This window comes from Pistacia vera, unplaced genomic scaffold (genome assembly GCF_008641045.1).
Source record: "Pistacia vera cultivar Batoury unplaced genomic scaffold, PisVer_v2 Contig190, whole genome shotgun sequence".
NCBI classification, from domain to species: domain Eukaryota; kingdom Viridiplantae; phylum Streptophyta; class Magnoliopsida; order Sapindales; family Anacardiaceae; genus Pistacia; species Pistacia vera.
In genome coordinates this window covers 164,500-177,556 of record NW_022195991.1, presented here as the reverse complement: position 1 = coordinate 177,556, position 13,057 = coordinate 164,500, and the positions used below count along the sequence as shown (strand labels likewise).

Genomic DNA, 13,057 nt, shown 5'->3' with positions numbered 1-13,057 from the left:
CGTCAGACGAGTCACGAGTGAGTGTTTGTGAAGGTGTGATAATGACTTGGACTGTATCCAGTGCACCACTACATCAGATTCACAAATCATTCGCAATCCCAACTTATTGTTTGTTCATTGGCCACACACACAACCCAAAGCTTACCTTACCAAATATTCTCAGAAAATGCTTCTCTTTTTCTTCTCTCTACTCTGTGGTAAGTTTTCAAATCTTTATTTTCTCTAGTTTAATTGATTTTTTATTTCTATTGTTTTAAGACCCAGATTGTGTTTTAGTTAAAATCCATGGATACCTTACTAAAAACACATAACAAACTTGAATTCTTGCCCCAACTTCATGGGGTTTCTGATAAATCCTGTAGTTTAAGCTCTTCAAAGATTCAGAGTCCAGAGCTTAGGTTTGGTCTTAAGAAAGATCATCTCAAGAGGAGTAGTAGTAGTAAGTGTCGTGTAAAGGCCGGTAGTAGTACTCTTTTGGAGCTTGTTCCTGGAACCAAGAAGGAAAATCTTGAGTTTGAGCTTCCCATGTATGACCCTTCAAAGAGTCTTGTTGTGGACTTGGCTGTTGTAGGTGGTGGCCCAGCTGGGCTTGCTGTTGCCCAGCAAGTTTCTGAGGCAGGGCTTTCTGTTTGCTCAATTGACCCCTCTCCCAAATTGATTTGGCCCAATAATTATGGTGTTTGGGTTGATGAATTTGGAGCCATGGATTTGCTTGATTGCCTTGACACCACCTGGTCCGGCGCTGTTGTTTACATTGATAACGGTGTGAAGAAGGATCTTGATAGACCTTATGGGAGGGTTAATAGAAAGCAGCTCAAGTCTAAAATGCTGCGAAAATGCATATCCAATGGTGTTAAGTTTCACCAAGCTAAAGTTATTAAGGTTATTCATGAAGAGTCCAAATCCTTATTGATTTGCAATGATGGTGTTACAATTCAGGCTGCTGTGGTTCTTGATGCAACTGGGTTTTCTAGGTGCCTTGTTCAGTATGATAAGCCCTATAATCCAGGTTACCAAGTGGCATATGGAATTTTGGCTGAAGTAGAAGAGCACCCATTTGACGTAGATAAGATGCTTTTTATGGACTGGAGAGATTCACATCTAGACAGCAATTTGGAGCTAAAAGAAGCTAATAGTAAAATTCCGACTTTTCTTTATGCAATGCCCTTTTCATCAAACAGGATATTTCTTGAGGAAACTTCACTTGTAGCACGGCCTGGAGTGCCCATGAAAGATATCCAGGAAAGACTGGCGGCTAGATTAAGGCACTTAGGCATTAAAGTGAAGAGCATTGAAGAGGATGAGCATTGTGTCATTCCCATGGGTGGACCTCTCCCAGTGCTTCCTCAAAGAGTGGTTGGAATAGGTGGTACTGCTGGCATGGTGCACCCTTCGACTGGGTATATGGTGGCAAGGACTTTAGCAGCAGCCCCTATTGTTGCAAACGCTATAGTACGGTGCCTTGATTCTGATAGAAGCCTTTCAGGAAATGAGTTGTCAGCTGATGTTTGGAAAGATTTATGGCCCATACAAAGGAGGAGACAGAGGGAATTCTTCTGTTTTGGTATGGATATACTGCTGAAGCTTGATTTACAAGGCACTAGAATGTTTTTTGATGCATTTTTTGATTTGGAACCGCATTATTGGCATGGTTTCTTGTCATCAAGACTGTTTCTTCCGGAACTTATAGTTTTTGGGCTTTCTCTATTCTCGCATGCCTCTAATACTTGTAGGATAGAGATCATGGCGAAGGGAACTCTTCCTTTGGTTAACATGATCAACAACTTGGTACAGGATAGAGATTAATATGACCACAATATTTATTCGTGATATGCTTAATGTGTTGATGTATCTGCATCTAATAGTTTACTTACCCTTTCCCTAATTGTCAATAAAACACCTCAAATTTGTTGTTATGTTTTTAACTTATTAAATGAGCAACAAATGTTTGCAATGTAATATTTGTTGATGCCATGCATTTTTATAGAAGTTTCATTCTTTCATTTGTTGATTAAATTTTTTGTTCAGGAAGCTGAAAATCATTTGAGTAGACAATTTTAGGTAGATAGTATGTAGATAAAAAGAATGCATTCCAATGGAGACTTGAGTGAGACCGTTGTCATGACTGCCTCAAATGCACCAAAAGACATTCTTTTTATTCATAGATTGTAAGCCTGCAGTCCATTTCAGCTCTATATTTGAAGGATGATCTCCAGATTTATTTAACCTGAAATTATTGAACAAGCTTGATATATTTGAAGAATTATATCCCAATTTTATGCACTAAATGAGTATAAATGGCAAGTTTTTCAGCTGCTTAGTAAAAAATTTTATCATTGTTTCACTGAAACTGGTTCTGCATCTGAGGATTGTGGTTTTCTTTTATTAAAGAACTTTTGGAATTCAATACTAAACAAATTTTTTAGTCTAATTTTTTTAAGGTCTGCTGTGAAAGTTTACGAATTTAATTTTTACTTAATTAATTTAATTTTTTAAATAATTACTATTGTCAGTTTAAATTAGTTGTAAATCTATGAAATAGTAATGGAGTGAAGGATGGATTGAGGAGTTGAAAAACCAAGGGGTCTTAAGCGAAGTTGTAACAAAGGCAAGGGGTGACCAAAAACTCATACCGCCCCACCCCCCTCCCCCCCCCCCCAAAAAAAAAAAAAAAAAAATCTATCATATAGTAACATATTGTTATTTAATTAAAAGCTTATACATTAAAGTAATATTAAACAATATTATGTAACATCCTTAACCTGCTCTCACATACAAAGAGATTGTATCACACCTCCTGTCTCCATCGATTATTAGCGGAAATCCTTAACCAATCAAGGGTGGTGAATTTGTAAAAGTAAAAGTACAAGTCAATGTATAATTATGATTTAAATAATTAAATAAAATAATAAATATCTAACTAATAATATTACTTAACCAATAAAATCAGATAACATAATTACACTTTTTTACTCTGATAAATTTACGAAGGAAAAATATTATTGGAACCATAATGGTAAAATCTTTTATGACAATATTTTTCTCTCTTCAAAGGTAAAATAAAATTACAAAAAGCCCCTAACTTTTTTTTTAAAATTGAATCTACCCGTGTTCCATTTTTCCTTCTTCCTCTCCAACACAAATCTCCAATTTTCATATAGAACAAATAACCCAAAGCCAACTAATTTCACGTTCTACAAAAACTCTACTTGAGATACCCAATTGACCTTGATGGAATTGGCCAAGACGTGGGAGTGATTAACAAACAATCAGCATAAATAAGTGAAATTGATTAAATAAGAAAACAAAAGATAATTTTTAAAGTGATTTGACAAGTTCAATCAAGTCTATGTCCACTATTATTTTATGAATAAATGTTATGAAAATAAATTTTATAACATTTAGAAATGCAAGGAATACTTATTTACAACATTTTTTAAAACTTTGGTAGCACTTTTAAAATGTTATTAAAAACTTTTCTACAACATTTTAACAATGTTATGAAAAACCTATCTACAACAATTAAAAAATGTTATAGATTTGTTATTTATAACATTTTAAGGATGTTACAAAAAACTAACCTATAACAGTTTAAGAGTATAAGCTAAAATCATTTGTAGCTATGAATAAGTGTTATAATATACTCAACAGTAGCATTTTGTTACACTTATTGAAAGTTCATTTATAACTTTCAATAAATGCAACAAAATAATTAGCAATAACATACAAAAAGTGATACTAAAGCCTCATTTTTTAGTAACACGGGCTGTAATAGCATACTCATTAATGCTACCATTTGCCTTTGGTAACACTTTTTGCATGTTACCATAGGTCATTTTTGTTGTAGTGAGTGAAAGCGAATCCATCACACATATTGAAGAAGCCTCCAACGAAGGTATCGTATTCAACCGTGTATGGTTTTATTTTATTGTAATTTGCATAATTAAACGAATAATCATATAAGGATCATTTGGGGTTTGTGTCAATTTCAAGAAATTTTAAATTCCACTGCGTCCTTGATTCAATTAATACCTAACAGTTCTATAGGCTCATAGGACTTATTGTTAGCATAGGTGCACTAGAGCCAATACTATTAGACACTTGTAATATTATATTGAATATCAATAAAAGACATAAATTCTATATCATAGCATTCATTTATATATTCGTGCATAAATTGACATATGTCCTTAGAAAGGTTGAATCGTGAAGAGGGAATTAAGTGTTTTAAATCTTAATTGTGAGAACCATATGATCGCAAATGGTGGCCATTCTAAAACTATCAGTAGCCACAGTATTAATCCAACCAAGGGCACAGATTATACGGTAAAGCCATCATAGCGTCGAACGACCCTACCAAAAGGTAATGACAATTCTTACATGTCAAGGTTGTTAGGTGATAACCTGGTGCAATGCGTGGGTGCTTGTTTATGACAAGTTCATTTGACTGACCCATTAGTGGATTCCATACAAGATGGTAAACCTAATGTTTCTGGAATATATCCTTTAACAGATGGTGGTGCATGTGACCCTTGGACTTGAGACCACCAGAGCGCTGTGTGTAATTATTGATGTAATTTGACACTAGCTGTAACAACTACTGTAAACTAATACAATGCATGCATAATAACAATAGAAAATTGGGCCCAAAAACTTTCTTTTCATTATAAGTCATATGTCTTTTATACACAAAGAACGTCATTTACAAAAAATGCCATTTTAAAAGACAAAACAGGGGAAACAGTGTAGCTATTACTCCTCGCTTGTCGACGCCCCTCCGACTGCATCATCACCTAGATCCTGCATTCACAAAGGAAAATAACAGGGTGAGCACAAAATGATGTTTAGTAAGTAAAACCCTCTATCTGTCTATCCCCGTATGTATTATTCTTAATTCTTTTCTCACACTTTCTGTTATTTCTTACTAAACGTCATGGCCTCATCTTACCGGAGGTACGGCCGGATGGCGTTCACACAACACCATCTCACTCTTCATGACTATCGGGTGGAATTCACACAGCACCAACCCGTTCTTAGTGACTACCGAGTGGGGATCACGAAGCACCTACCCAGTTTTTGCAACTATCGGGTGGAGACCACATAGCACCTACCCGTTCCTTATTACTTTCGGGTAACGATCACCAAGCATTAACCCGTTCCTAATCACTGTCGGGTGATGATCACAAAGCATCAACCCATTTCTAATAACTATTCGGGTGATGATCACGAAGCATCAACCCGATTCTCATAACTGTCGGGTGATGATCACAAAGCATCAACCCATTTCTAATAATTATTCGGGTGATGATCACGAAGCATCAACCCGATTCTCATAACTGTCGGGTGATGATCACAAAGCATCAACCCATTTCTAATAACTATTCGGGTGATGATCACGAAGCATCAACCCGATTCTCATAACTGTCGGGTGATGATCACAAAGCATCAACCCATTTCTAATAACTATTCGGGTGATGATCACGAAGCATCAACCCGATTCTCATAACTGTCGGGTGATGATCACAAAGCATCAACCCATTTCTAATAACTATTCGGGTGATGATCACGAAGCATCAACCCGATTCTCATAACTGTCGGGTGATGATCACAAAGCATCAACCCATTTCTAATAACTATTCGGGTGATGATCACGAAGCATCAACCCGATTCTCATAACTGTCGGGTGATGATCACAAAGCATCAACCCATTTCTAATACTCTTCTCATTCACTCTACTCTAGCACTTCTCATTCTCTCTACCCTTAGAGTAGTTGCATCCACAAAGTTCTCTACTCATAGAGCAAGTGCATACACAAAGTTTCCTACTCTTTCTTAGGTCACTTCTCAATGCACAATTAATGCCTATGGATGGTTCATCTCCACTAATGCACTTATGAAATGCCAACATGCAATGTTGCAAGAATTAAGGTTCACTACTCATACTCAAACCTCTATTAGGCATTTCATCAAACAACTCAAGTGCATAATAAAACTCTACTATAACAATAATTCTAAATCTTTCTCTAACCATCCAAAATGGGGAGAAACCCCCTCACATAGCCACATAACCTGCCAAAGAAAGACACTTCCAAAAGGATTCCACAATACCCCTTCAATTCCATCTCAAACTACCTTTCCAACCCACAACTCACTTCTTATATTTGAAAGGTATAAACAATCACAAAGCACTAGAAATCTCTATTTAAGCCTCAATAACATGGCATATAACATGTATATAACATACATACATAAGTGCTATCAAAACCCTAATCAAGAAAATTCCCAAATCTCAACTTGGGTTGGGGTTTACTTACCTTGTTATGGAGAGATTTCACTAACTCTTCCTTTCACTTGGTTTGCTTGACTTTTTCTCTACTCTTAAACAAAAGAACAAAAACCCTCAATATTCAATATATACAAAAACTCACAAAGCTTCACAACCAAAGCAAGAATCCTTACCTTAGGATGCCTTAGGTTGATTTTCTACCCCAAATCACTCCAAAAGCCCTTTAAAACTCCTTGATCAAAAGAAAGAGAATTTGAGAGGAAGCAAGAGAGGAGAGTGGCGATGGAGAAGAAGAATGAAGGGTTTGCAATGACTTAATTCCTTTTAATGAAATTTATACACAAGCATTCCCATTTTGCCCTTACTCTTCTTTGGGAATTCTATCTATATCCTTTGATTCATTACAAACACACCCCCATAGCAACATATTCTCCATGAAAATTCCTTACATTTTACTCCCCACTTTTCCTGCTAATTAGGGGTAGAATGGTCAAATTGCCCTTAGGGAAGAAAATATCTAAAACTTAACAAACATTTTGGTCGGCCTGTCGCCGCGGCGAGGAAGCTTCTGTCGCCGCGGCGAAACTGTCCAGCAGCTTCCCGTGGCTTCAACACCTCTTCGCCGCGGCGAAGATTCTTCTTCGCCCCGGCGAAGCTTGGAACACTGAACTTCTTCTATTTTCAACCAATTTCAGGGCAAGTATTCAACATAACACTCAATCAAAGGTCAACCAAACAATATTACCAAGAAACCAACTCAAATAAGAGCAAAAGAAGAAACAATAACTACGTACCTCAAGTAGGGCGTTACACTAGCCTAACGTAGTCCTATTCAAGGTTATCAATACGGTAGTCATTGGTTGCATTGAGAAGTACACTATGGCTATGGTAGATCAACAAAGGATTCATCACTCCTGGTTATATGAGAAATTGTATCGCTGAGATATTCTGGTAGTAACTACGATTGCAAAATCTATGGCCATAATGGAATCGAGTCTGTGCTCAAATCCAATTTTACATGGTCGTTGATTCGATAACCGAATATAAACATATCAAGGAAAATTGATTGAAGTTGGCACTACTTTTGTACTTCAAACCTTGATGAGATAAATGATGATGAAATGATTTGAATTGCGTAGTAATCATACTGTTGAAAGGTAGCAACTCCTCTGAATCTTTATTTGTTGGATAATCATGATGTCTTGCTAGAGGCCAATCTTGATTGGTGTACAGAACACTAATTAGTTGATGCTTGATTATGGATCCAGTCACTGCCAACAAAATAAAGAGCCTAGGAGTCAAACACGTTAAAAGCAGTTTACGAAGAAAAATGAAATGAAGGGTTTTTTCGTCTTTTGAACGAAAAGGGCATTTTGGTAATTTTTCTATGTAATTAAGTTCACTGAGGTCGTTGCCAACATTCAATATTTATATTGAAGTTAATTTAGATAAACTGTAATTATATTAATATTAATATAAAACATTAATATTAATATGGAATATATTTCATTTATTTAAATGTATTTTAAATCCCATAAATTAAATATATGAATAAATATATTTATATTTATTTAGATTACATTTTTAGATTATATGAATAAATATATTGAGTTTTGAAGAAACCCGAAAACTGGTGGAAATTGTTGGGGCTGCGTGTTGCTATGCACAACCACTGTCCATAGTTACGCGTTATCATGTGCAGCCCTCTGATCTAGGTTGTGCATCGACGTGCGCAGCCATTGTCCGAAGGCTCCGTGTGGCCACGCATAGCCCTCTATTGAAGTTGCGCGCGCAGCCACCTAACCCAGGCTACGTGTTGTTGTGGGCAACCATCTGACGGCTACGTGCAACTTGGTGGGCACCTGGTTGCACGTTGCTGTGTGGGACCTTAATCATGCAACTAGCCTTTTTTGGTTACGTGCATGCCCCTAAGCCCGTGCCCTAGCACTTGCCCTAGGCGTTTGTCCCTTGTCGCACGCGATTACGTGCGGTTGTCCCTGCTGTCGCGTGCTTTTGCGAGCAACGCTGTCCTTAGCCCTGCACAATTGTACATGGCACTAATGCCGGCCATGGCCTACTCTAGGCCGTGCACCCTGTGCGATAGGCCAAGGTTGCACACTCATGTATGCAGCCACCCGGGAGTTTTGGTTGTGCATTTTCATGCGTAGCCTAGTGGGAGTAGCCTCTTTTTTGGGTTGCCAGGATGTTGTTGGTCATCGCTAGCAACATCCCAATCGAAGAGTTTTTCCCATGAGATTTCATGTGGAAATTAGAGGGTAAAGGTTCCCTCATGTTGTCGTAGGAGAAAGACATTTTTAGGAATTAGAAGTTGGCATTTTGAACTTTTTTGCCAAGCCACCAAAATTAAAGCAGTCGCTGCTATTCTAGACAGTTCGGTTTGTTTTCAAACTAAACAAGGACTAAACTACAAGTTTAGGGACCAATATAAAATTCTGCAAAATTAAAAGGGGCAATGTAATTTTACTTGGTAAATTCAAATTTGATTTTTTGAATGATATGTCATATCTGATTGATGTTTGATTATGCATGGTGTTTGGTACTGGGTCATCAACCTTAGGTTTGATTTTAAGTATTTCTGGGAATTTATGCTTGTAATAATTTTATTATTAAATAGGACCTGTGTGTGCTGCCTATCTCTTTACTCTCAATGTATTTCTCTTCTCACATAAATCCCTTCGAATGTAACTCGAGGTTTCTATTCTATTTAACGTAAATTAGAATAGGATTTTGTTGTTATTGTAAAAAAGATGAAGCGAAGGCGTGAAGCATGTCTCGAAGATTTTTTTAAAGTTTTATAATAATTTTCATGAACCTAGGTTGTCTTACCAATTCGTCAAAGCTCAAGGAATTCAGTTTTAGGTTGGCTAGTACCGACACATTTATTTTATTATCATAGAAAGCATTTCAAGGTTGAATGTTTTAACATTTCAGACACATGCTAATAAGATAATAAAATTGGTGAGACAATAAACCAAAAATCTTCATTAAGATATTAAGTCACAAATAACCACGAGCCTTCCATCACTATGAGATTAATCAAACCATTGTTCGTCATGGCCTTGTTTGCTCCTGCGAAGGGTACACTTCTACCAGTGGGAGGTTAATCATTTATTAGAGTTTTCCTTAATAGTGATGGGTTTGACTTAATTAGGTGTATTTTGCTTGTTTTCCTTTGCGAAGGTTGATAAATACACTAGAGGCATAATAGAGTAGTGCATTTGATTAATGCACAAGGCCACATGTAATGTCCAACTCACTGATCCAAAAATTACACTTGAGGACAATGGTTGGTACCATTAAATTGTGTAATTGGTTTGTTGGCTTTGTTTACATTTGAGTTTAATAGTTGGTTCTATTAAATGATGTAAATTAAAGTTTGTTTACCTACCTAATCATTCTAATTTTAACTTGTTTGCCCCCGTGAAGGTTGAAATAGAAATGATGGGATTCCGGTCCACTAGGAAGGCCAACAGGCCTTCCAGAGTTAATAGTGAGGGCTATTGGGCTTGAGTAAAATAGTGGGGGTAATTGATTAATGAAAGACCTTATTATTTAATATAATATAATATTAACTCTGCTTATTTTTGCCCTTGTAGATTCGCATTCATAATGACTACATCTAACCTATCATTGTGATCACTCTTTGAAAAAGAAAATCAATTTGATGGTAATAATTTTATAGGCTGGTATAGACATTTTTCAGCCTGTACTTGAGTGTAAGGATGAATTATATACCATGAAGCAAGCCTTAGAGCTTGATGATGATTCCACCCAAGAACAAAGATACATTTATTCATAATGTCAGCATGAAACTAACATTAATCGTGTAAGGTTTCTCATGCTATTGTCATTAACACCAAAACTACACAAGTAGTGTGAGAACGTGGATTTGTCCACCATAGTCTTGACTCTCCTTCAAAACGAGAGGTATAAGGTGTAACGCGAGTTGTTCAGATGCAAGATGGATAAGGGTGCCAAAGTTAGGCCTCATATACTCAAGATGATAGAGTATGTTGAGACACTGGAGGTATTAGGATGTGCTCTTGATGATGGTTTAGCAATAGACCTAGTCTTACTATCCCTACCTAATACTTTTTCTCCATTTGTTCAAGACTTTGTCAAGAATAATGAGAAGAAAACCCTACATGAGCTTCTGGAGGTATTGGAGGCCATAGAGCTAGACATGGATAAAGCTTTGATGTTAGGTGTTGCTAACTCTAGTGATGACAAGGACAAAGTTGATGCTGAGTCTGAGGTTGGATTAGTTCATGAGCTAGTAGGAGGAATCATCAAGGGTAGGAAGAGCGTTTGTCCTCATTGTGGGAATCCCAGCCATTGGAGGAAACATTGCAAGACCTTCCTAGCAAACTAGAAAAATAATGTTGTTGCATCTTCTTCTAAAGGTATGTTCATGGTTGAGATTAACTTATCTCCTACACATCTTGAATCATTGACACTGGATGTGGTTATCATATTTGCACTTTTGTGCAGGGGCTGTAGTAGAGTAGATCGCTCGGTCAAGAAGAGGTGGACCTATGAATTGAAAATGGATCGCGAGGTGTTGCATTAGCCATAGGAAATTATTATTTATCTTTGCCTTCGGGCCTTGTATTAGAACTTTCGAATTGTTATTATGTCCCTTCAGTTTCAAGGAACATAATTTCTGTGTCGGCTTTGGACAATTTTGAATATGAGTTTTTGATAACTAATGGATCGTTGTCTTTTAGTTTGAATGGTATTCAATATGGAATTGCTAGATTACATAATGGTTTGTATATTCTGGATTTAAATAATAATGAAATTTTCAATCTTGAAAATAAGAAAGCCAAAAATGGTGGCTTTAATCAAACATATCTTTGGCATTGTAGGCTAGGTCATGTGAACTAGTGATAATCCTAAGATTATGTTGTTTTCCAATGGAATTTATTAGGATTTTTGAATACTTCTCATTGGATTTTGGCCTGGATTGTTACTTAATTCAATATATTTATGTTTCAGGCCTAAATGTGCTTTTAGAGATAAACAAAGCAAATATGAGCTCATTGACCTAGTTTTGATCGTAATTCATGAGGTTTATTGGAAGCACCCTTGAAGCTTGGTCTGATTGGAAACAAGAAGATTGAAGATTCAAGTTAAAAAGCAAGCTAAGGGTAGTTTCGTAAATTCAGCCAAGAAAATCAGCACTTTGTCGTGGCAAGGTTTTTTCCTTTGCCACGTCGAAGTATCTCCTGGAATATTGGGCAACTACCTATTGTTGCGATAAAGAAATTTCCTTGCTGCGGCAAAACTGGAAAAATCTACATTTTTAATACTGTGTGTTTTGCTTTATAGGCAGTTTGTCCTAAGGTTTGGGTTAGTATAAAAAGAAAAGTTAGTCATTTTGTAGAGGCGTTTGTCATTTTTGTAAGAGTTTAGAGGAGGATAAGAAAGATTCAAGATTTGGGCTTCAAATTAGAGAAGATTTCTCTGTCTCTTTTCAATTAGTTTTATGTTGAACTCTGATTATTCTACTTTGTTTATGTTAAATTTTGTTTTTATCATGAACTAACCTGTTTTAGTTAGCGTTTTGATGGATCCTTGTTTATACTTGCTTAATCTATGAATTTCTTATTGTTCTTTAGTTCTATTGTTGTGATTAGGTATTTATCTCTGTTTTTATTGTGTTTGGATGTTGGGTTTTCATTCAAATGACCTATTGAACATGTTAAGGCTGAGAAGCAATTCATGTGTGGCTTTGAGGGATGGATACCTTAGGTTGAGAAAAAACTACAGATAGATAAACGCAACCTTTGTAATCTTGATAGGATTCCACAACGCTTAAGAGGCCTTGAACTATTAAGCCTCAAATTTTGGGTGTGGAGGCTTAATAGGAATAGGTGGGATGGTATAACCTGAGAGGGAGTGGCAAACATTGATAATCCGTAAATTATACAGTTTTTATTTGATCTTTTTGTCGGATTTCAGGTACTTTCTAGTGCATTTTTACCTGAATTGGTGCGTAATTCTCTACTTTTCGTGTTTCAGGTTAAAATGGACTCTTTTAGTGAATAAAGACAAAATTTGACAGGAGAGTTCCGGAGTAGGACAATGCACGATGAAGCTTGTTTCCAAGGTGGAGAGTCGAAAATCGAAGAATCGGACGAAGAGGCAAGCAGAGTGGCAGTTCTGTAAATTTCAGAACTTTTGAAGAAGCTTCGCCCCGGCAAAGAAAATTGTCTTCGCCGCGGCGAAGTGGGCAGAGTCGAATGTGGATTTTTCATTCTCGCCGCGGCGAAGAATTCTTCTTGCCCGCGGCGACAGTTAAAATTTTCAGTTTTGTAACGCACAGTTTTCGTGTGCGGTTTTTGACTGGGTTTTTAGGCTAGGTATAAAGAAAAACTTCATTTTGAGAAGGGGTCCGAGCTGTTAGGTTAAGCCGTCTTTTCATTTTCCTTAGAGAAAAAGCTGGAGTTTTGGATGTAGAGCGAGAGATCAGATTGACTGGAAGATTATCTTTGGGGAGATTTCTATTCTTATCTCAGTTTCATTTGTATTCTGTTTTTTATTTTCCGTTTTATTCTGTTAAATTAGCTATGAACTAATCTTCTATGGGTTAGGGTTTTGATTGTAGTTTGGATTTGAAATGGGGTTGAATATGTGATTGTGCTATTTCCATGTGAATGAGCTGTGGTTGTGTGTTACTCTGAAATTAATGTTGTATGTGATGAACATGATGAGATTGGAAATAATTCATGTTAAGCTTTATGGGTA

General features: G+C 36.6%; 1 protein-coding gene across 1 annotated transcript; it reads left to right on the top strand.

Annotated features, from left to right (window-relative positions):
* Nucleotides 1–207: 207 nt before the first annotated feature.
* On the top strand, nt 208–1,970 carry LOC116127371 (lycopene beta cyclase, chloroplastic/chromoplastic-like). Its single transcript, XM_031413017.1, has one exon. It carries the CDS (start codon nt 286–288, stop codon nt 1,804–1,806), a length of 1,521 nt encoding a protein of 506 aa, XP_031268877.1. The 5' UTR covers nt 208–285; the 3' UTR covers nt 1,807–1,970.
* Nucleotides 1,971–13,057: the final 11,087 nt, after the last annotated feature.